Source organism: Anas platyrhynchos, chromosome 5, assembly GCF_047663525.1.
Source record: "Anas platyrhynchos isolate ZD024472 breed Pekin duck chromosome 5, IASCAAS_PekinDuck_T2T, whole genome shotgun sequence".
NCBI lineage: Eukaryota > Metazoa > Chordata > Aves > Anseriformes > Anatidae > Anas > Anas platyrhynchos.
Genome location: NC_092591.1, coordinates 41899210 through 41924778, shown reverse-complemented (window position 1 = coordinate 41924778; position 25569 = coordinate 41899210). Strand labels below are relative to the sequence as shown.

Below are 25569 nucleotides of genomic sequence, written 5' to 3'. Positions count from 1 at the left end.
GTGGTACAATCATTCAAAAAAAAATTATTTTTTCACTGAGAGTGAAAATATGTTTTTAAGTTGACTTAACATACATCAGCAGAAAAATAACATGAATGTAATAGTGAGTGTGATTATATAAAACACCTAAAATTGTTTTAAACAAATTTACAGTGGTTTAAAGTATGTGTAGTTATACTGATGAAAAGAAAATGCATTTATATAGTACAGGAAGCCATTTTTCCTGCTGTTGAAAAGTTAGCTGTAATGTTTAAGTACTCTTTGAATACCTGATGCTGAGTTAAGGATGCACTATTTTGAGTATTTTATATTGACTTTTTTTTTCCCCCAAAAGCAGAACTTTCATGTATGACTTATTCCCATTGTTTATAATTTTTAACATACTTTGTTTGTAACATGCAAGACTGTTCTTTTTTATGGGCTTCGATTATGGTACCTACTATTTGGAGGAACAGGATGGAACGGTTTCCACAGGCTGTTGTTGGTTTGGTGGGTTTACTATCTTAGTGCAGTAAGTGTGTATACTTAAGTCTGACTGTAACATGGGAATTGATGTCATAGATGTTAGATGAATGAGAGCTACATGTAGCATCTTATGAAAAGACTGGAGAAACCTGTAGCTTTTTCAGTCCTTCACCAATATTGAAGTCAGTCCAAAGTAACAGTTAAATAAATACATTCATGCGTATATGGACAGTTGTCACGTTTGTTCTCTTAACTCAAAAAGGAAAAAAAAAAAAAAAGAGAGAGAAATAAACGAATAAGAGGCTGTATTTGAGAATTAGCATCTTTAACTCAGCATCAGGCATTCAAAGCATACTTAAACATTAGCTAATTAGCACGGTGAAACAAAAATACTAAGGTCACAGTAAAAATGCAGACAGGAAGAGCTCAGCTTTAGTTATGTTTTTTACAAACCGTTGGGAAATAAAGCTGATAATGGCTGTAGTGTATCTAATTATGAGTTGTATAACGCTTTTGTGAAATTGTACCATCACATATAGAAAATACACTGTCAAAATTGCTACTGATATGGTGAACTAAACAACACGTTTCTGAAATATTAAATCCATTTCAGTTGCATGCTTTTTCTTTTATATGTTTAGTGACAAACAAGAAACCAGCTCAAGCTTCTATTACGAAGGTCAAGCAATTTGAAGGCTCTACATCTTTTGTCAGGAGAACGCAGTGGATGCTCGAGCAGCTACGCCAGGTCAATGGTATAGATCCTAACCGGGTAAGTCTGAACGGTTATGGCAAATGAAAACTGAACTTTTAACACCTGATTCACAAATCAGTTACATCTTTCATTATTCAAATGGCAGATGGAATGATGAGATACAGGATTAAATGCAAATTCTCAAAAAAGAAATAACTTAGTATGGTATGTGAAATAGATTTTAATGGGAAAGATGGGAGGAGGCCAAAGCTCATAATCAGGTATTTTCTTCTTTCCTTCCTGTCTTCCCCTACTCTTCCTCCTGTTCACTCTCTTCTTTGTAAAGAAAAATAAGAGCTGTGTTTGTCTTGTCTTCAGCTATAAGCCTCTCGGGTTCCATTTTGGCATTCAGCTCTGTTGTAAGAGAAGTAAGCAGAAGCAAAGACATGAGAGGTTACTGAGGTTCAAGTGCATGGAAATATTTTGAATCTTGCTTTTTTTTCTAGGACAGTCCTCTCCTCAGATTCTTCTGCAGTTTTTATCATTCTGTACAAAGGGCTGTGATGTAGTTTATTTGCTAGTTTAAATTTAAAGCAATTTTTTCTTTTTGATTTAAAACAAAAATTAAAGCAAACAAAACCCCACAAAGTGTTTTGGAACTCCTTCCAGAATTTTTGCCTCATACATATTTTTTTAATGTGGAATATACAGAGTGCCTTGAGCTGTCTTGACAAAGCCACACAAATATGTAATAAGCTTACGAATACAAATCAGAAAATGATCACAAAGCAACTTAACTGTGTTCGTTGTACAGCAGAATGTTTGTAGATAACTCCATTGGTTTGCTCAGGGCTGTACTCTGATCAGCTGCCTAAATCTTAGCGGCTTAGTGGTTTTTCAGTATAGTCTTGTTAACAAAAATGAAGCCTTTGGAGTTTTGTGGAATTTTCTTTGAGTAAAGGAGCACTGAAAATGAAAGCAATGATAATGCAGATATGGGATATGAGTTTTAGGCCCTTTCCCATCAACTGTTAAGCAACTCTCTAAATAGCAGCTTGAGGTACTTTCACATTGAAAGTCCTATCAAATTCTTCAACTTATACACATTCCTTTAGGACTTGTTTTCCTGTGATTCCTAGTGCCACTGACTCAAAATAGTTTTTTGTATTAGTTTACGAAATGAATTCTAGCAAATATCACTAAATGTATAGCAGCAGTACTCTTACAGAATCCATTTACTTTTGTTGTTGATGCATGGTACGGAGGTGGGGTGTTATTTTATTCTGGCACTGCTCTTTTGTTCTTGTTATCCTGAGATCTATACAACAGTTTATGGTAATAAGTTAAATACAATAACTGCAACTTGCTATTTATTTTCCTTTTTTGGGTGAATATAAAGAGCAGAACCACATCTTCTATAATACATTGCGAGAGCAATTTTGAGACTGAGAGGCTGAACACATTAAAATAAAAATGCCTATGTTAATACAGAAGAAACATAGTAACTATATAGCTGTAGCTAAAAATGATTTCTTATGAGATTCCAACTTCTAATTCCTTGGTCTAAAACCCATTATTTTCAGGTATTTTTTTCATAGCTGAATATTCCTCACTAAAAGAAAAAAATATCTGTGAGAAAAATATCCTGCCTGTGTTTTCATCCAAAAATGTGCAAAAGAACAATAATCGCAGGATGGTCTTTAGTTGCATGATCTTTGTCTTTTTTTCCTACATAACTGCTTTTTAAACAATGGCAGTTCTACATCTTTTTCCAAATCATTAATAAAACCGAAGTAGTAGTAATGTATTTTTTTTTCTTCTAGGATTCCCCAGAATTTGATTTACTATTTGAAAATGCTTTTGACCAGTGGGTAGCAAGCACAGCTTCAGAAAAATGCACATTCTTTCAGGTTCTTCATCACACTTGTCAGCGATACCTGACAGACAAGAAACCAGAATTTATCAACTGCCAATCTAAAATTATGGGAGGTAAGTCAGTTGAAGCTGGAGCACTTACAATTGAAGCTGGAGTACACAACCATGCAGTTGGACATGAAATGATTTTCACCTGAGTTATTTTATGTTCAAATGAGCTTGGTACCTATCTACATCTTGAAATCATGGGTCTGAATACGCTGATTTCACGGTGGTGAAATACAGGCTTCACAGTTTCTCCATCAAGCACCACTTCAAATTCTTACAATATTTTTTTCTTATGTTTAGTTCTAGAGGTAATATCCCCTATCTGCCTTGTGAGGAGTCATTTTTCTCCCCCTCTTAGTAGCATTCAATTTGTTTCCAAAAATATTTCTGGGCTGCCTGGAATATTTCCCACACAAATCTGTTCTACAGGGTCATTTCCTAACAAGTGTTCCCAAAAGTGTTTATTACCAAATTCCTGTAGGTTTTTTGAAATTTACTCTGATCTTGACAGAAATCAGTTAAGTTTTATTTTCATAATTTGTTTATCCTAAGGTATCCATCTGATGTCTATCCAGTATTAGACATCACGTTTAAAAAGAAAGAAATAAAGGGAGAGGGCAGACGCAGGGGGACACCATCTGGATGATATATAGAATTGTTGTTTACCATCTGCTTCATGAACCACAAACACTGCTTTGGGGGAGGATTTTTCACTTATTTCACAAAATATTCTTTGGGAAAATAAACCTTACGGAAGATAGGTTACTTTATTTCTAAAAATAGTCACCTTTTTATCTGCTCTAAACCAGAACACTTCTAAAACCTTTTATGCCGTCTCTGTTCCACTCAGCTGGAATAAAAAGTTACTTTTGCTTTTTCAGTGAGTTTTGTAACATTTGATATCTCTAAACTGTCAGAGATGCACAGGCTGGCTTGGGGTTTGGTTTGTTTGTTTTCCCCCAAGATATCAAATACAGATGCTGCCAGCCTTACTCAAATCTTTCTGGTAGTTCTATCTTATAAAACTAGTATCTATTCCAGTACACCATCAGAAGTACATTTTGTGCACCCACCTTTGCTTTTACAGCAAAATTTTGCTGTAACTTTGTCTTCCATCCCTTTCTTCTAAAATACCAATGGTAAAACCTGGGGAAGGGGGGATCATCTCCAGTTTGGTGCATACGTTTTAGGTAGTGACACTGAGGTTACCACCAACTTTGCAGTCAGAGCTGTTCTGTCAATCATATTTTGCTTTTAGTGTCTTCTAAAACTAAGATAAAAGGCACAAAATTTTCTTCTAAATGTCCTTTTTTTTTCCTTCCTGTTCCATTAATCTTCTTTCCATCATCTTCAAAAGCTTTTGGATTACATTATATTTAAAACCTCAAAATGTATTTATCTTACAGAGGCATGCTTCCTGTGCTGAGTAAAAATAGACAAATAACTGTCATTGCAACTTTGAAATATCTCCAGTTAAAGGCAGCCCTCCATGATACATAGTGCCATGAAGTTAGTTTGGTTTACTAGTTTATTCTAGTTGGTCAATTACTTTGAGGCAAACAGAGAAATTCAGTGACCAGAAATAACACTATTCATTGACTTTAGAAGCTCTTCTGTTAGTTAGTAGCTCACTGGTTCAGACGCTCAGCATCTGCAGTTCTGCTAGTTCTCCTAGTAAGCCCAGAGATGGGCCAACAACACACCAAAATGCAGTTAGTCTGAAACCTGCAGTATCAGAGATGTGCATGAAAAATACAGGGAAGTATGTAACAGATTTCAAATTCATCCTCACTGGAGAAAACAGGGCATCAGTATAGCCAAGCAAGCCAAACAATGTATACCTGAGGATATATCTTGAATTACATTACAATCAGTTTAGAATTTGCAACTCTTCCCCTCCATTTTCCCCTGGTAATTAACCAAAGCAATAGATTCAAATCATTCTGAAACCTTAGCACTGTCAGATTATGGAGGAAGCTTGTCACTTTGTGCCCTTTATGTTTTAAAGTAGCCTTTGTTTTAAGTGATATTCTTTTGACTTTTCTGGGGGATATGCACAGTAATTTCCTCTTGGATGGTTTAACTTCTAATACCAAACCAGTATGTTTTAAATAAATTATTACAATATATGCTTACGTAATGTTCTAGATATGCACATCAAAGATGTAACTGTAACTATACATATTCTCTTAAAAAAAAAAAAAAAAGACCTAACTTCTTCCCAACCGGAACTGAAGATGAATGAACTTGAAGGGTTTGTTTACAAGCATATTAATTGAGCCTTAGTCCTTCCTAAGGGATGCAAGTGAAGAAAGTGAAATTCATATTGTTTCTGCAGAAAGTGCTTAAGAGCTTATCCTTAAGTGAATAGGTGTCATCCTGTGGAACTGGAGACCCTCTTCATTGACTTCCTGAATTTACTACACGCACACACGTGCACACACACACACTTCCTCCTACTGGCCTGATTCTTCTTTTCCAGAACTATTTTTTGTGTTGAGTATGGTGTAAGGGTGTAGTCTGTGGAGTTACATAGTCTACGCTGTTTTCTGTAACTTGCTTAATGACATTAATTATAGTGATAATGAGAACTGATTGAAAGGAGTGGGTGCTAATTCTCAGAACAAAGAACAAATTAAAATTTGCAAAGACTGTAATGAGATTCTTCCCAGTATTGTCTTGTATGAAATAGTTTATTTTTTGTTTGGAAGAGGCCTCTCTATTGCTTACATGTGATTTCTAGATGTTGCTTTGGGAAGTGGAAGACAGGCATTTGGAAAGAGGTTTTTTTGATTCAAGTAGGAAATACTTTCTCCTTCCAGGTCTTTCTGATGTATTGGCTCCAATACTGGCATATGTCTAATCTGAGGCATTGTTGTGTTATGTTAATTAAGTAACCAAGCTAATCATTTTTTTTTATTTAAACACATCACTGATGTTAAAAAAAAAAAAAAAAAAAGAGAAAGTTTGAGGTGAGCAGTGAGCTGAATATTTTTATTCACAGATTATGATCATTATAAAAACTTAATTGTTGACCTAATATTAGGCTGATACTAAGAATGCATTTGGTCTTTATATTTCTGGGTAGAACCCCGTAGACACAGTGTTTGAAACCTCAGATTCTGTGCCAGTAACAATTAGCAGTTGCTGCCACCTTTAGACACACATCAGAAGTGCAGAATCCTTGGAAAGACAGGTTGAAGGAAGATAATGTTCCAGTATTATTTTGTTTGTTTGTTTGTTTGTTTGCTTGTCCTACAAGCTTTGGTCACCCTGTCAAATAAATTAAAATATTCTTAGAAGTTCAAAGTAGTGATATCTTTGCCTCTAACCTTTCCTCTAGGACAGCTGGCAAGAGTTACTAATGGATCATTTTTTCTCTTCTCCAAAAATATATTGCCAGTGTGAGAATAGTAATGAGTTTCTTTTTTCGTAAGCTATTGATGCATCTTAGCTTCAGCAATCTAGGAATAGGGCTTTATGATGTTTTCATTAATTCTTTGGACTTATTTGAAGATGAAATTTCTACATGAAAAAGCCAGTTTGCATTCAGTTTTAGAATGCAGAGCTATACTATTTTAGAAAGTAGGCCACTGGGTCTTATTTCCAAATAAAAACAAGGACAAACAGTTATTGCAAGGCTGTATTTTGGAAAGCAGATTTCACAGAGGTTTTAAAGTTTGCTAGTAACTACAAGCTTTAAAGCAAAATATTTTTGTTCATGTTGTCTGAAAACCTTCTGTATGTTGAAAGAGATGTTCATGTGGTGGATGATATGTGGTAGAATACCACGTTTGGGACCTGGTAAACATATAGTAGTTTTTACCATACTGCGCAAGTTTAATGAATAACTAAATGAGACAAATGGAATTAGGATGGGAAGAAAGACTATTGCTCCCCCGCCCCCCCCCCCCAGCCTCATTCCTTTTAAAATGGATGATTTTTCTTTTAGAAGAAAAAGTATCCGATACTTTTTTTCCACCTCTTACCTGATATAGTCATAGAAGAAATGTGTGCTTGAGCATATTACCCTTACAGACTTCTACTTGTAAATTAATTCTGATGCAGGTGACTTTGACAGATCTAAACCAAAAAAAAAATAAATAAAAAAAAATCTATCACTTCATTTTGGCAGCATATTAGTATTTTCAAATTACTGACCTGATTAATCTTAGCAATGTTTCTTTATGGGAACTGCAAAATTCTTTGCATTGCGTTAAGATATTTTTTGCCAAGAAAATAAAGGTCAATGTCAGTCTAGAGACTGAAATATTATAAATTATTTTCTTTTTACTGTCAGAGACCACTTCAGGCACTTTTTTTTTTTTTTTTCTTATAAAATTATCTGCTTATATAAAAACTTCTAAAAGATTAGCTATCCACAGATACGAATATAATAATTTTAATAATATGCAAACTTTGGAAGTAATCTATTATGCTCTTGTTCTTCTGATCATCAAGAAAAGTAGTAATTATTGAGCCCTCATTGTGTGTAGTTATCACAGTTCTCCTATTGCAATACTACATATCTTTGAGAAGGTGGTAATGCATACTGGTAGATACACAAGTAGACAGACCACAAGTCTGATCCACTCTGACAATTATATTTACTTACTTGCTGTTTTTCTCTCCTTTATAAATCAAATACAGTTGATTTATAATGCAGTGCTACTGAACTGCTATATTTTATCTGTAATATGTTCCAGCACCTTTGAGCCATAACCTTGTTTGTATTTTGTTTTGTTGTGTGTCTGTGCCTCTGTTGTGATTTTTTTTTTCCCTAGGAAATTACTGCATTTAAACTGAATGTGTTGTTTATTGTGGCTTGACAGTTACTGTACTGTTGGTTTGGTTGTTGTGAGGTTTTTTTGTTTGTTTTTTGGCATGAATTCTGCTTGAAAAAATGCTTGCGTGTGAAAGAAAGTGAACAGTCTGTAAAATCAAATTGACAGAGAAATCAGTTTCTGAATGTCAGTCATGTTAGCAATCTGATTCCAGGACGAAGTAGTGTCACAGCTCCATCTATGACAACAATAAGCTTGTGTGGTTCCACTGTTGCAGTTCAGTGAAGACAAGAGATCAAATCCTCCAGTTGTAATGAAAGTTACTGTATCTGAGATGAAATACAACTGCCCAGACTCAAACTAATGATGTCATTGATGAGAACTTTGCAACATCTTTGAAGTACTCCCTCTGGGGAGCTGAGATTCGCTTTACATTTCTAAAGAAAATTGCTGAAGAAAAGTTAATTTGATAGCCATTTCAGAATGCCCGTTGTAGCATGACAGTAATTTTCTAAGGGTATAATTTACTGATTTTCTGTCTTTGTCTTCACAGTATTTAAACTCCCTCATAAAATTCAAAACGGATCAGATTTGCATCACCTTCACTCAATATGGACCTAATGCATTGTATTGCATCTCTGCAGCTGTAGAATATCTTGTGGGGATAAGAGGCACGATACTGGCATCGCTGTATTGATTTCCAGGGGCAGAGTCAGATCAAGTCTGAAATAACGATCACTAAAAACACCTAACTCTCCCATTGTTGAAGGTATAAATGAGAAGCTGGTCCAAACTACTGCAAGACCAGTTTCACGTGCTAATCGTGATAGATCCTGTGCTGCTATCAGACTCTGAACAAATTCTGTAGTAATTTGTCTCATCTCTACATTCCATTAGAAATGTTTCTTCAATGAAAGGATACATAGCTGTTGAATTTACGTTAGTATTTTCTATTCCATCTGCACTGCCAGACCTCTGACAAGATAAACATCAAATGACTTCTTTGCCTCTTTGGCAAAAAGAGGCAAAAGCACATAACCAGCACATAACCTTTGTTTACATGTATGTATGTATCTATATAACCAATATTTTTTTCTTGTCCTTCTCCTCTCCTTCCCTCCCTCTAGAGGACTAAAGCTGAAATGGTGCATTAAAGCCAGTTTTGGATTTGGACAGGAAGGTATGAAAAGCAGAGTTCTCTCAAGTGTCTTCTTAAGCTTGCAGTTAGGAATGTCATTGCTGTTCTGACCTGAACATTTTATTTATTATTATAGATTATTTAATAGTATATCCTTCCACTCCTACTGAATAAATGTTCAGTAATATCTTTCAGACTTACCTTACACCCCTCCAGGAACCATAGCAGACTCCTCTTCGTTCACAATGAACTTTCAGCTCACTTTATTTTTTTTCTTTTTTTTTTATATGCTTTTTTAGGCAAAATATCAAATTAAATGTATTTTTAGATGTATTAGATTTAATTCAATGTGTCTAAAAATATCTCTACTTCAAAATAATCTGCAATATTTGCCTGCATTTTTTTTATTCAGAACTGTTCTTATCCGCTGTTGGCATTAATGAACATTAAAAGATTCATTTGTGTGCGGAGAAATTGCCTAACCCACATCAAAAAAGTGGAAACTAGTGTAATCAGTCCTAATTTCAGGTGACTTCTTATTCTGATACCTATGCTACTTTCCCATGTAGAATCAGACTTTTACAAAGCTGGAACATTGATCTGTGACTTGAGAGTACAATGACTTGTGATGTTGTCTGATCAGTATAAGCTAACAAAGTGCAGTCTGACACCTTTGTGCTATCACTGCACCTCTAACTGAACACAGGATGTTCAGATAGAAACTGATCTGCCTGAAAATTGTTCTCTTCTGTTTATGTTCTGGCCTTTTTGTTCGGTGTGGATTTTCAGCTAGGTCAGTTTCTCAATCTGGTCATCCATCTGGCTGTGAAGTTACAAGTGCAGATACAAGGAAGACAATAGAAATGTGCAGGTGGTATGGGGCACCTGCAGAGGGGCAAGGCTGGCAGTTGTAGAGGTTCACATTGGCTTAAACTAGCTGTGAAACCCTATTACACTTTCAATTTGTCTGCCTCTTCTCTCTCCTCGATTTCTCTTTGCCCATATTACTTTCTTCCTTGTATTTTTCTAGAAAAAGTATTTTCTGGGAAGCAGGGAGGACAGTGTGGAGGAACAAACCTGTATACGACTTTTATCACAATAGGTACCAGACTGTGGTAGCTAATGCTTCTTTTGACAGTCATAAACTTTCCAAATTCAGGTGCAAAGACCTACAGAAGTGTTTTGTTTACTTTTAGAAAAGGTGGATGTCTGTAGAAATCCTTCACTTCAGGCTGAGCTAGGAGACTTCTAAATTTTAAGTCTCAAAGTTAATTTGGGAAGGACATTATTCTTCAAAGATAAATTGAGAAAATAATATTCTTATTTCAGTCTGCTGATTCAAGTATTTTAAATTGTAATTAAATTAATAAGTTTAGTAAAGGTACTACTTTAGTGAATGTTCTGTATTTCAGAACACTTGGTCATCCTTTCTGGCTGATAATTTAAATATTGAAATTATCTAGAGACTAACTGGGGGGGTGATGTTGGGAGGGTGACAATGTGGTGGTGAAGATGTTTCCTAAGTGCTTTCTAAAGGAAAAACAGCACTAAATAGCACTATACTGTACATCTTCTTCCCTTCTTCAGACTATTTTACTGCTTACAAAAAAACATTTCTTTTTTTATCTGCAAATTGTTCAATATCTTTCTCTTCTCTCCCAAGACCCTTAGATTTGTATTGATACTATAATTACACAATGCCTTTGGCTATTAGGTGATTAGTGCACAGGCAGTCAACAAAACACAAAACAGTAAAAATAAAGGAAAGCCATTCTTCACTTTGTTTCCAAATTTCTGTTCAACTTGTAGTGACAACAGTATATCCTAGTGTAAATCATACATTGTCATACAGGTGGTCTTGTTAATCAATTTGAACTGATTGCTGTTATACTTTTAACTGTACTTTATTCATTGATGCAGCTCCAGTTTTATGCCATTCAGTGGGAACAATATATAGCTCATTTTCTTATATAAATAGTTTTGGTGTGATGAACAGAACTTCTTAATTACCATAGCAATTCATGGTTATTTCCTTCTGGAAACAGAAGGTAATTGCTAAATGCTGTGTTAATGCATGTGCAATTAAAAATTAAATGCTTGTGTTTACAAATCAGTCACTGTAAAGTCTTATCACTGATGTACAGATAAAGCTCTGGATTAAACTGAAATACTTTTTATATGGCTAATAGAGAATGTGATGAACCTTTTATGAATGTGTGTTAAAACAGATCATGCAAACTGCAATAATGATATCTCAGGAGCCCAATTAGTTTCATCATTAAATAGACCAATTTCCATACTGATTGATGATAGTGTCTGTTTATCTTTCAGGTACTGTGTATGACAGGTTAAGAATGTTCTTTGTGCATTCTCTGATGCAGCTTGTGATAAGAAGGAAAATAAAAATTATAAATGAGGCTGACTGGAGCTGTGTGGTGCTTCCTGCAAAGTTTTGTTTCTTCAGTTTTTCTGTCCATCAGCAAGTAATGTTTCCAGAATTACTGGTCTGAAGCACTTTCCCAAAGGCCACTCTGCCTCTGCATTGTTTCTGCATCTTTGGGCCCAATCTGTTACGTATAATTGTATAGGTCACTAACAGAATTTTCGAAGGAGAAAGGAGAATTTAATTCCAGCAGTTCATATTCTGCTACAAGAAATTCAAAATGAAATGTCTGACTTGCTAAGCAAACTGGATTACCAAGCTGTGTAGCTATTAATCAGTTTGGAAATCTGAATGTCAGAAAATAAGACAATTTCAGATAAAAGGACAAAATATCATAGAGAAAAAAGAAAGCTATATTAAAAGCCACCCTATTAAGCCACTTATTTGAGTAACTAAAAATAAGTAGTATGCTTCTGTGCTTTTATATATAGCAAACATACTGTTGAAAAACATAGAATGAAATCCAACATCTGTCTTGATTTTAGTTTTACTGAAATTGACCTAAACATACACATTTTGCTGATATTAGAAATTAATATTAACCTAATTCTTTAGATTAAACTCAATATAAATGCGTATTTTCCCCGTGTCATCTGGCAGTATTTATTTGTTCCACCTAGTGCGTGAGTCAGCAAATACTGCTGGGTTAAAAATACAGGTTGTGTGCTTGCCCTTAATAGTGACTTGAAAAGAGTTGTTTCATAAAATGATGAAGTATCTTTACTTCTCTATTTTCCTTTCTTGTTTATTTGAAAGAGAAAAGTCTGTAGTCTTAACTGCTGGGATCTGCTCTACACAGCTAAAGAAAGTTGCATATGCTTCAGAAACTGGAACACTTATGCATACCATAGTTGGGGGGGTGGGGGAACAAACATCACAAGTATGTGACTCTGCATACAATGAAGACTGTAGGCATGCAAAATCTGCAAACACAGTACCTTCTAGATGAACATTCTGGGAATTATGCAAGTGGCCTCCTACTAAAAGCAACCCAGAACATCAGCTGATCCATACACATATTTTGGTTGTATTTATCTCAACTTGCAAGTGTTACAAAATCTCTTTCCTGAGAAGATGTTACATGAAAAGGGGTTTCAAGTCTGTTGTTGAGGGGACTCTGTATCTGATCTAATAGGTGAGACCTGAAACCTTCAAAGAGACAGAAAAAAAAAAAGTTAATAGTTTTCACATTAGTAGAAACTAAGCAATGATGAAAGACAGTTTTACCAGACTCTAGGAAAGAGGTACTGACTACTACTCTATTTATCTATTTATTTTTAAGTGATTGTCAGTTGACGGGGAGAAGTTTACATCTAAGCGGGTACAGCTCAGGCAGTTTTGGTATTCAGTCAGAGAACTAACTTCTCTAGAAATTTTGCATCATGTAGTTACCTCCTGAAGAAAAGCTTGAAATTTTTACAAGTTATAAGAAGAATGCTATGTGATTAGTTCATAGGAATGAATTTTGCTATTCGGGGATACAAATGTAAGGACAGTCAATCATACCAGAAACCACCTACATATGCCCTAGAAATATACTGATTAAATTTAGTAGGGTACTGAGATATGGATTTCTGTGTTCCTCATAGATTAGCATGGATTTTATTTTTTTGGTTTGCTGATGTTTCAGGTCAGCAATCTGTATTAACTAATATTTACCAATAAATTTTAAGATGATGTCAAGATGGTGATGAGTTTTATAAAGCTCTCTACACACTTTGATTCCCTTAAATTCAGTGGAAGCTTTCTGGTTGTGTAAAGTACCAACAGAGTTAATCCAGTGTTTGGGAGTTTTTAAAAATATTTTCCTAGAAAACTAATGCTGATTTTAGATCAAGCCATGAAAAAAAAAAGGAAACCATTTCCAGTGCATTATTGCCCAGTACATGTGTTTACAGGAAAAGTGACCTGAACAAAAGCCAAAATAAGCTTCTTAGAAAAATCAGTGGAACTGGCTTTAAACAAGCAAATTATGAACAAAGTAATGACTGACTGAAGAACTGTTGAAGTAAGAAAGTGCATGATATTTAAAGTGGTTTCACTGGTTTTGTCAGACTCCTCAGGGGCTGAAGAGAAACCACTTGAAAAGTGGTTCACTTACATCTTGACAAATTCCAGCACACAATATTCTTAAATATTCATCTCTTCAGTATTAATGCCAATTTTCTTTTCTAAATGCAACTTATTTTTTCCTTACAGAAGTAAATAAATAAAAACATCTGTAGATGTGTCACATCCTGTACATTTTGTGTTTTTAATTAGTAATGTGAATAGTGTAACAACATTGGCAGGCATGATACTGCATGGCATGCCTATCAAGTGTTGGCTTGATATTTCTTTAATTGATTCATCATTCATGAGTCAATGTGTGTAGGTTCTTAGGTCCCTTCCATCTCCTCCCCTTCTCCCCCCCCCCCAATAACTTAGTAATAGTTTTTATTTAGTTCAATAAATCTGGAAGATATTGTTTATTCACAGGGATTAGTGCATGTAGCTTGCGCTGCTGTATCATAGGCTACTTGGAGCAAATTCTGGTTTCACTCTTCATTGTTTGTTTGCAGTTTCTAAGGAAAGAAGTATTATCTGTAACATTAGTCTCAATGGATCTTTTGTTCTTGGCTTTCCTCATGAAAATTAGTAGCAAAATAACCATTCAAAATAATTTTGGGGTTTTATTCATTAACCTGAGAATATTTTTCAGTAGAAACACTTTTCAGATTAATTATAAAATTAGTAGGTAGGTGTTTATTTTCAGTTGTCTTTGTATGTCTGTAAGAATAACAGACTGTTGTAACACAGATTTGCTGTGGTGCTCACATAAGTTTTGTGTATTGAACTAGTTTTATAGTTTCATCAGCATAATGCATTTAACTATTGCATATTTGTTTTTAATTCTGTGAAAAAAGGGATCTGGGTGAATGTAACATTCAGGGTCCTAGTTCAGAAAACTAGCAGTGACAGTGTGCCTCCTGGTTAATACTCTGTGTATTGGCCTTTTGACTCTCACAGTGCCTTTGTATATGTCCAGATTATTGATTCCCTGTGAGGTAGATTGTTTTAAAGCTTTTGGAGTTCTAATGAAAGCTACCAAAGAACTCTCATACTACCATATTGTGGAAAGTTTAATTTTTACTAGTCCTTTTGCTGAAAAGAATAAAGGATAGGACATGATTTTTTGTTATGCATGGGTTCTAATACATATACCAGTTCATGCTGATGATGTGCAACTTTACATAAGGAGTTTTCAGTTTGTACTGCTGTATGTGTTGTTAACATTCATTGTCAGTTCCTTCAAGAAAGAGAATAAGCCATTTCTTGGGGCTCCTACACTGTATGCCAGAGAAGAATCAGATAAATTATTAAGCAGATGTGGATGATAAGGCTAAGGGTTTAGATGATACCGAGTCTTACTTTGGCTTTAAATATGAAGGTTTCAATTTAATTCAGTATGCTGTGACATGGAGCATAACCACTGTTTCACATGGAGAAGGGATGAAGATAGATCAAAGCAGCATAAGATGACTGTAGCAATAGTGTTTGGGTGGAATTGTAAATGAAAGATGATTATTATGATTATAGTACAGAAGAAAATGGTGCACTCCTACAGAATTGTCCTGCAGAGTTTTTCATTTATTCTACAGGGACATAGTGTGACTGTTTCAAAGAAAGTTACTCTATATAAAGAGTGTTTGGAAGAAGCTGTGCACTTGTAATCTGTGTCATGGATATAATAGAGTAAGCTCCTGAAATGGTGTAAGAGCACGACACTATAAAAAACAAACAAACAAACAAAAAAAAAAACTGTTTCCTTATATTTCCCAAGTACTACGTTGCAATACTGTCTTTTTTATGACACAATTTGATTGAAAAAACAGTAACTTATCCCCGTATCGATAACTGAACTAGATGACAAACATGACAAACTGGCAGATAACACATTAACTCAAGAACATTATAAATGAAAATATATTATTTACATTTATACTTTGTGTGTAATATAAAGTATATCTGCATTTGTGTATTTTAACAGCTTATTTTGATATTGCAGGAAACAGCATACTCCATTCAGCAGCAGACAGTGTGACAAGTGCAGTGCAGAAGGCAAGTCAAGCTTTGAATGAGCGTGGTGAAAGGCTAGGTCGAGCAGAAGAAAAGACAGAAGAGCTGAAAAACAGTGCTCAGCAGTTTGCAGAAACTGCACACAAGGTAGGACTTTGGGACAAGGCTCTCACATTCCAAGTCACACATTCCTTTCTCATGAGGAAGCTCTAGAAAGAAATACAGTCAGTCACTGTTTAGAAACAGCATACACTTTTCCTTGTAATTGTTCCTCATTTGGCTGATTTCTGATTTATAAATTCTGTGAATGGATCTGAGGTTTACTGCATTTCTACTTGGATTGAAATGAAACTACCTGTCCTAACCTTTCTGAAGCATATTTCAAATCCATCTTTCCACTCCTTTTATAAGAGGTTGTATATAGGAACAATTGGTACCTTCAGGCTGTTTGTTTTAGTTTGCTGTGGGTTTTTTTGGTACAAAAAATATTACATATTAGGATCCAATTTTGCAATTCTACTGTCTGTTCTGTGATTAAGTGGAGAGCAGGGAGTAACAAATACTGTCAAAGAGCATTCTGGATGCTCTTCCAGAATTCTGTTATTAAGTAAGAATTTCTTCATGCTTCCTTCTAACACTGAGATGGGAGAAGATAGATCTACCTTCTGATTTAAGGAAACAGCTACACATTCCTGCAAGAATGATTGCTTTACAATCAGAAATGCTGATAATGCTGCTCACACAAAATAGGAACTAACTTCTTCAGAGCATAGATTCTTTAATCTATTAGTTTCTGATCCCAGTCTCTAATCTGGCAATTTCTTTTTATTTTTTTTTTTATTTTTTAGCTTTAGATAGGCAAGCAGTTCATTGCTACATTAGTGTGACAAAAATATTAATGAGCTGGTGGTCAAGAAACATTTCACTGAGGCTTCAGACATTCTTTAGTCATATATTGAATGTCTGCCTGATGTCACAGTGGAGGAAGTAGGGGAAAAAAGTAATACAGAAGAGCCAAATCTGAAGAGCAGCTAGACACACCTATTGTGTCTAGACATACCTTTTTACATTGATGTGAATACCCACCCCTTTTTTATGTACATTTTAAGATATCTTGGTTTTACTACTAGTAAAAATTCCAGTCAATCTGCTTGTTGGCAGTCTTATTTTTGTTTTATTTTACTTTATTGTATTTCATTTATATACCAAGTTTTGAGGATATTTATTTTCAGTATGACTCAAACTGATTAAGTGCTATGTTGATAAATGATAACAAAACCATGACACCCTTTTATGTAAGGATATAAGAATATCTTAGGTTGCTTAGAATATCCTTAAGTGTAAATTTAACATTACAGTGATTAAAAAGTCATCTGTTAAAAGGCCATGGCAAAAACAATAGGAAAAAAAATGAGGATCATTTTTCAAAAGGAATCAGTACTTTTGCAGTAATTATTATCAATAACTGCATTTCAGATACATACTTTTCAATAATTTATGGCATATTTTTGGTGTTTTTTATGGGGAGTTTTCTGTTTGTTTTTTATTCATTTTGATGTTTATTTGTTTGTTTTTAAACAACTGGTGCATATGGAATGAGATAATGCTAGTGTTGAGAAGGCTTTAAAATTCAACTGTGTATCAGTAAACTGTGAAATTGTCCGGCTCTGTACAGACTGCAAAAACACACTGTGTACAGCAATATAGTGAAATTATTGTTAATCCACCTTTGATTAGAAGTCATAGGCTTGTGACTGTTTCTGAAGAGGTATCTTTTTATATCTGCAAATGTTATGAGGATTTTGAGTAACAGTTCCATCTCAGGAACATATGGATATTGCCTATTTTTGTGGAAGATATTGATAATACTGTGCCTGTTGCTTCTGCATGTGCATAATGGTGTTCAACTTCCATCTATCTCTGTGACAGAAATTGTGGGCATCTACAGAATTTGATTTGTTGACTTTATAATACATCCACAGCAGGCAGAATGATTTTCAAAAAAAAAAATTAAAAAAAAAAAAAAGCTAAATGTTATAAACGAGGTCTCAACTCAATCTGAATTTTGTAATATTTATAAAACAAATATTTCTAAAAGGTATAAAAGGCAAGTAAACAGCGCTGGGTGTGCGGGGAGTCTATGCTCCACCAACACGCACACACAAACATCAAACATTATAAATATACAGAACATTGCTTTACATACTAAACACAAGTATGCCTATACATACGTACAATCAGGAAAGGTAACAAACAATCCTCTAAGTTTCATGACTTACTAAACTCGAGTACACCTATACATATGCGATTCAGTGATTCAAAGATCGAAGCCGAAATTCCTTTAAGTGGTATATTCTTTACTGCAGCACTGGATGCACGGGGGATCTCTCCACCTATCGTGCATACCCAAAGCAGAAAGCAGTCTTGAATTTATACAATCAAACAATATTCTACAAGCGCCTATACATATTCATCACCTATCCCCGCCTTCCCTCGCTTTTCATGCTAATTAGCCTTTTGGCACCTTGCGCCTTCATAGAGCCTCCCAAGAATTGTGGGCAGGGGTCTTTGGGAGGAAGACCCCGAGTCTTCCTCACAGTGTACTTTTCACCTTTGGCCAGGAATCTGCTGAGTTGGCAGGTTTCTTAATTGCAAGAGCTGGTTGTTGCTAATTCTTCCGTTTGTTGTATCTTTATAATGAATTCCATTGTCCAGTTTCGAGATTTATAGTCCTTACATTTGTTTCTCCGTCCGTCTGCCGCTTCCTTATCATGAGTTCCAGTGTCTTGTTTTGAGATATACAGTCCTTGTCTGGGGATTGTCCTTGCCTCCCCAATGCCTCCTTAATCATCAGAAAAGGTAAGAAACAATCCTCCAAGTTCCATGACTTGACAGTCTCCATTTTCCACTCCTTTTCTTGATTACATACAAGTCTCCATTTCCCATTCCTTTTGAGCAATATGTCTTGCTTTAAGTTGTCAAGCAACTCGGTCTTCAGGCCTTATGTATCCCGTTCTTCCCGGATCGAAGAAAAGCATATCCATCTCCTTTTCAAGGCCAATTGGGCCTGGGTCAAAAGGCACGTCCAGGTCAGCAGGGGGCATAACAGCAAAAGCCTTCAATGGCAGTAGCTGTGGGGGGCCCATGGCGTAGCAGTCGGATCAGTAAAGGAGCCCGCAGCTCCCTCACTGTCTGGCAAACCACACGTTTCTGACTGCGGTCCCACAGGGCTCTTTAAGGCCTCAGAGACTGCTCACCAGGTGTCGAGCAGTCCCACTGCAACCTTGCCATTTTTAGTTGCAGAGTCCCACACCTTGACCTCAGTTTGGTTTCATATTTCAGGCTCATAATCTGTCCAATTGTTAATAAGGAGAATAAGCTGTAAGGTTACCAGGACAGTCTTTGTTCCTAAGGACGTATGATTCCCCATAATGCGCAACTGCTTACCAGTGAGAGGCAGTTGTGTGCGCAGGTCTGCTTCTCTCAGCTCGAGCTTCTCTCCAGCTCCAGTGCACCTATTTCCAGTGACTTTCTGTACAAGCTTCTCTGAGTGGTTTGCTGAGTTTGGCTGGACCTATCTTCATGAGGCAATCAAAGTGCCTGTTCCCATCCTGGTCTCCATTCTGCCAGCCTGTTCCTCTTCACTTCTTTTTCCTGCTTCTTTATTGATGTAACTTCATCGTGCTGCCTTTTTTTTTTTTTTTTTTTTTTTTTTTTATCTTGAAGGCAGGCTCCCCTCTTATACCCTTCTCTCCACAGCAGTTCTTTTCAAAACAACTTTTCATTGGTCAAACAACTTTGAATGTAACAACAACAGCAAACACCCAGAAACTTCCATGCCTTAACGGCTGGAGAACAAGAGACCAGCTGGAGAACAAGAAACCCTGAGACTGCATGGAGTCTCCTGAATCACCCTTCTTCGTTCCCTCAAAACTCTCTTATATTCCTGATGGCCTCGTTGTTTAGAGTCTAATATAGAGTCTCGACTCAAATTACCAGTCCATATATAACAAACACTTTCTGAACACAAGTAACTATTTTAGTTGGCAAATTTGATGCTTTCGCTGCCTAGGACATACTTTAGGCTTTTTCATGCTTATGCCAAACGGTGCTGCTTTGTTGCATTAGGACCAGAAGTCCTGGATTGATACTTTGCAGTTCTATACAAGCCAACTCTCAGGACCCATGGATTTATCTCATCAGGTCCTGTGAGCTTTCAGGTTCCTTATATGATCTCAAACCTGATCATCTCCTACAGTGAGCGGTTAATCTTTCTCCCAGTCCCTGCCTTTGCCTTCTGGGGCCCAGGCTATGTGGCTGGATCTCTTGCTAGTGAAGACTGAGGCAGAAGAGTCATTGAGTACCTCAGCCTTTTCCATACCCCAGGTAACCAAGTCTCCCATTTCCTTATGGAGAGGGCCTACAATTTCCCTAGTCTATTTCCCTAGTCTTTTATGGCTAGATTCTTGAGTATGAAAGGTTCGTGTCAATTAAATTTGAGTTATTTGTTAGTCCTCATTTCACTGTTAGCAAATGACATGTTAGCTGCACCTACCAGTTCAGGTTTCTAGATAACTCATCTCAGCTTTATATAGCATGCTATTATCTACAGATACCTTTTTTTATATTATACAGAGTCTAAAACTAAGTTCTCTAGTTGATATGGCAAAGTCAGTTTGCCTGCAGTTTTTATACAGGATTTATCTCACTTTAGCTCTTTCTTCTCTCTTATTCCTGGTTTTCAGTCCATTTTTAATTATTTGAACTATTCAGTAATTGTAGAGGTAGAAAGACAATCCTTAAAAAAATCCTTAAAATCAATCCTTAATTTTTCATCATCATGTAAAAGCAGAGCTGCTGAACAGGTGTTTTAAACTCTCTAGAATTTCTGATTGTAATAATCCAAATCATTAGGCCTAAATGACCTTTCTTACATGCATATCTCTGTATCTGGGCTCTTGCTTACCCACATAGTTCTCATCACACATAGCAAAATAATGGAACATTGGGAAACATAGCTCTGAAAACAGATAAATTCTGCCTCTTCACCATAGCAAACGGAAACTTTTAGATATCTAGCACAGAGACAATTTGCTTGCCTATCTCTGTGCAAAGAAGTTCACGATTTCTGGCTTCTTTTGGAGAATCCAGTTTAGAAACTCTTCTGATCCAAACTAGCAATGTTAGCTTTATATAGCCGTTGGTACAAATGATGCCTCTCTAATTCTTTTTTTCCTTTTTTTTTTTTTCCAGCTTGCAATGAAGCACAAATGCTGAGATACTGCCCAATGCTGAAATCTTCCTGAGAGAAACTGAAAAGTCTAGATTCAGCAGTTTTTACAGGAGATTAAGACTTGTGTGCTTTTTTCCTTCCAGTTCAGTGGAAATGCATCCTTTCAATTTCTGTGCAGGAAAAAATGTTGCATTTCTACCTTTTTGACTTACATTTTGTTCCTTTTTTTGTGATACTGCTACACAGTCCAGCAGTACTTTCTACCTGTATTTCTGTTGTTACAGGAGCCTAAAGCAAATGGGAACTGGACCAAATGACAAGCTGATCAGGATTAAAATAATAATATTCTTCCCCAATGCTCCTTCCTGATACTGTATGATACTTTTTCCTGATATTGTATAGCAAAGTTGTTAACTGGGTGTTGACGTTTGTGTGGAAATAAAATCCAAATAAGGGATACACTTTCCTTCATTTTATGTAGCATCAGCAGAATTTGAATGTTGGAGTTGATCACCTGAGGTTGTAACTATGGTGGAGATTACTGCTTTTTCCTGGGAAACACTCTTACCCTACCCAGTGTAGGAAGTTTTGCATGTGCCATCACCAGCATTCAGAAATGCATATTTGAATTTCATAGGGGAATCATTTGAAGGCGTTTGAATATTTCTATTTTACCTTCCAGATGGATTATTTGAGCAGTAGAGTGAAACATAAAGAATGTATGCTTGAAGTTTCAACACTGAGAAAGGAAGTAAATTATGCGTTTAAACACACATAGCTGTGCCTCAAACAGTCGAGTATTTAGCAATCTGCTGTAAAATAACATTTCATTTTCTTTATACCTATGATTCTCTGGCCTAAAGGCCTACATAATTGAGAATTCATTTTCCACATCATATTTTTCATAATCTTTAATAAAGTAAGAATTTTTGGGAACACTCCTGAGAAATTTGGTTAGAATGACTTTTGTCTTTAGTTAATCATCTGATTTTTAAAATGGAGGCTTTGAAAAAGCGTATCTCAGTATATTAGAATCGTACCTTCTAGTTTGTTTAATTTTTCAACATTTACATTATCACTGGAAGAGTGACTCCATACATCATATTATATGCACTGTATGCAATATATGGCCTGTAATCTTTTACAAAGATAAGCAGGTTACTCTTTTTTCTTTTTTACTTCACAGATGATTTTGTAACATTTTTAAAACATTCTAATATGCTTTAAAATTAAAAAACAAAACAAAAAAACCTGCTTTGTTTGTTTGTTTTACACCATTAAGGAAGAAATAGAAATCCTAGCAGAAGTTTCAGCCTTCATCTTCCAGAGATGCAGCTCTTTAAAAGCAATGCACGTCAGAATCTTCTGTCCTCATCTTACCAGAGATCCAGAAAGCTGTCATTAAATGAATGTACTGTAGTTTTCATTTTCAATGTAGAATTAGATATTTGCATTATTAATGACACTTTAAACAGTCTAAAGTCCTCAGAGCAGTGCTTGAAAGAAAGATAAAAGCTGCTGTAGTCATTGAGAATATTTTGGTTACTGTAAGCTGAAGCAACTTAAATTCTGTCTTGGAAACACTCATCATTAAAAGATGTTTGGCTTAGGGAAACATTCTTATATGAACTTAGAGACATCACATTGTTAAAACTGATTGCATTCAAACTTTACGTCTACTTTTTCATATATTTTAAACTGTTTTATATGAAGCTTGTTATTTAACATCACAGTGGGAATTGACAGAAGGCGTAAATTTGTCATCTGTGTAGTACCATACGATCATTTAGACAGATTTAGCATCAGCTCTAACAGTTACCACATCGTGCACTGTCAATTGAAAAGGAGTTTGGCCAGCTCTGTGTTACAAGTCAGAACAGGCTCATTAACAACATGAGCTCTGCACACTCAGTCAAGTTACTTACAATTAATGCTTGCCCTGGAAATGTCAGTAGCTTTCTGAGTGCCATTGTAATGACTATGGATATTTCTGCAAATCAATCAGGAAAACAGTCCCTCATTGGAAATTAAATTTCTACTAGAGACAAAATGTTAGACTAATTTTTAAAAATAGCTGCATTAGAATTCAGTCTGGGAGTACATATTTGACCACATAGGTTCTGTCAACTTCTTTTCCACTCTTTTTTTTTTTTTTTTTTTAAACTTTATCCTGCTGCTAACTTCCAAGTCCGTCTCCTGAGAGAAGGAAGGAATAGATTTTGAACTGCTGCCATCTAGCTGGCCTTCTGAGCTTGTCAATAATTCAGAAGACACGTTGAAACCCCAGATCAGATAAACCTGAAAAGAATTACTTGTCTAAACTGAGATAAAAAGGCATAGGTTTTCAGGTGTTTACATGAGTATCAGCTGAACAGGTCAAGGTCACAGCTGCACTGCTAAGTTCTAGGTCATTTGTGAGCTGAACTATTCTAAGGCATTGCTTTAATCTTAATGATAGTTTTTCAGGATTTTTTTTATATATCCTCCAGTAAAATGTATTGTGTTATGTATCATAACTCAGGACTTTTATCTCACCATCAAAAGCCATTTACTGTGGGAATTCTGAGTAACCTAGTGTTATTGAATGAAGGAAAAGGGGGTTATTTGTGTGTTCACTTTGTTCTTGCTATTCATTAAACTACTATATTTGGTAGTTTTTAGAAGAAAAAAATTAGAGGTGTATAAATGTCTATCCGAAGGTAAATCTTAGAGCACTGCAATTTCCTTCTGGAACTTAGCTTGTAGTGTATACAATATAGTATTAGATAGTCATGTATATAACATATACTATGATTCAGGTTAATGTTTCATATGAAAGAATGTATTTGTAAATTGTAACAACATCAATAGTTTCTTTATCCTTTTAAAGTTCTGCAAAGAATAAAAATAATGCATTGTTAGACTTGAAACTACTGTACTGCAAACTCTGTCTTAAAAGGCTACTTTTGTGTCTAGCAAAAGTTGTGCATTATGTGAAATATTAACCAAAATGTGCTCTCTAAAAAGTGATCTTAAAGGTTTTGCTATGATATGGCAGAATTGTAATACTTGCTGGTATCTATTGTAACCAATTCCTCAAGAAGTTCTCAGAGATGTAGAAATTTTGTGCCATTATGGGTAAAAAAATAAATAAGAATGGGACCTGCTCTCTAGGGTAATTACTGGAAACCATAGTTTTGTCATTAAATACTTTAACTGTGATCAAAAGAAAGCTGTCCTTGGATTTTTTCTATATGTCTATTAGAATTTGTTCATTCAAAATACAAATTATTTTAAAAAACATCTTTCTCTTTCACTCTAGGAGAATAACAGAACTGAACAAAAAATTAGTTTCCACTAAGGTGAAAGGTTTCGGGGGGGGGGGGGGGGGGGGGAGCAATGGGAACTAGGTAGAATGATTTCGTGTCCAAGGAGATTCCAGACCATACTTAACACAAGCAAGAATCCAACGTAAAAGCAGGTTGAAAAGAATTCCATGTTAAATTTTATTTCAATTTTCTATAAAATGCTTATTGATAAATTGTTGTTTTCTTTTGCTCGTCTACTTTTACTGATTTTTTTTAATCAAAATAAAAGCAATTCTGATTGTCCGGTGGGAATTAAGCTATAAAGGCTGTGTTCTTAAACTTCTATAAACACAGAGAAGCAATCCATATATTAAAATGAGGGCTGCTTGTAGATTTACATCAAGTATGAACTGATTCTGATGCCATCTGTTTGTTTTTTTTTTTTTCCAGGCTTTTACAAGGTCTGTACTATTTCAGCTACTAAGAGAAATTTGCTAGAACGCTTGTCAAAAGTCTGATGTTGAACACAGTATGTGCTCAGTGCCCAAACTGCTTGAAACTTTTACTAAAAAGAAATAGATCTCTGGTGGATCGGAACAGAAATTGGTCAGAAGAGCATTTTATTATAATTAACAAATCATAATTTGGCCAATCTAAAGAAGTTCTTTTCTATACAGTGGTGAGCAGATCAGTAAGATGTAACCAGTATTCACTAAGGATGTCTCAGGTTAAGAAATTGCTTTAATTTTTTTTTCAAAACTAATCACATGAAAGTGGTCAACTACCAATGGGCTAAGGACATGGACTTACCTAAAAATTGTTTTTTTCCAGTAATTCTAAAACTGAGCAACCAGTTCATAGCTCATAACCCCAGCTTGTTTTGTGCGTCATATGAAGCACTGAATGATATGTTTCAACTCTTTTTTTTTTCTTTTTTTTTTCTGAGCGTTTCTTTTTATTTGCTGTTATCTCATAAAATCTGCATTGTCACAATGACTGGGTAACTCCAGACTGAGTGTAAGCATACTGTTTCATGTATCTTGATTCATCATCAATGGTAGGCCTAAGTATTCTGGGTATAAAAGTAAACTTGTTAGCTAGGGAAATTGTATGGCTTTAGAAACATAGAAGATAGACATCTAACATAATTCCAAATGATGTTTTAAGTCCTTTCACAGCTCTCTGATGGTAGCTAAAATGATAGTTGCTTTTGCAGGGGAACTGACATTCTAGCCCATATTGTGTTGGAGTTTCATTGCTGCTAAAGATGTGAGGACAAAGTTTTGTTTGATCATAAGTGTTCTCGTCTGAATAGAACAGAAAGGAAACCTGGATAAAAATAAATAAATAAATAAATAAATAAAAAACAGATTTTGGCAATGTTTCATAATATATCAAAATGAAAATCTTTGTATGGAACTAAAATTAATTAACAAGCTGGTTTCCAGTCAAATCAATGAGTCAGGTTTTTTTTTCTCTCTCCCCAACCCCATCGCATTTCAGAAAGGTACAAGAAAGCTTTCTTTGCATAATAAAATTATAG

The 25569-nt window shown here is 35.4% G+C and overlaps 1 protein-coding gene across 6 annotated transcripts in view; it reads left to right on the top strand.

The window, feature by feature from the left end:
* Positions 1-23950, top strand: part of STXBP6 (syntaxin binding protein 6) — a 112195-nt gene extending 88245 nt beyond the window's left edge. For 5 of the 6 annotated variants that reach the window (XM_038180190.2, XM_038180191.2, XM_027458350.3 and 2 more), the window contains 4 exons: positions 1107-1237; positions 2983-3148; positions 15496-15653; positions 20760-23950. In XM_038180190.2, the coding sequence (XP_038036118.1) occupies positions 1107-1237; positions 2983-3148; positions 15496-15653; positions 20760-20783 (479 nt within the window). In that variant the 3' untranslated portion in view covers positions 20784-23950. The remainder of the gene's footprint in view (positions 1-1106; positions 1238-2982; positions 3149-15495; positions 15654-20759) is intronic. The other variant, XM_072038922.1, reaches the window with a different exon arrangement.
* The last annotated feature ends 1619 nt before the right edge of the window (positions 23951-25569 follow it).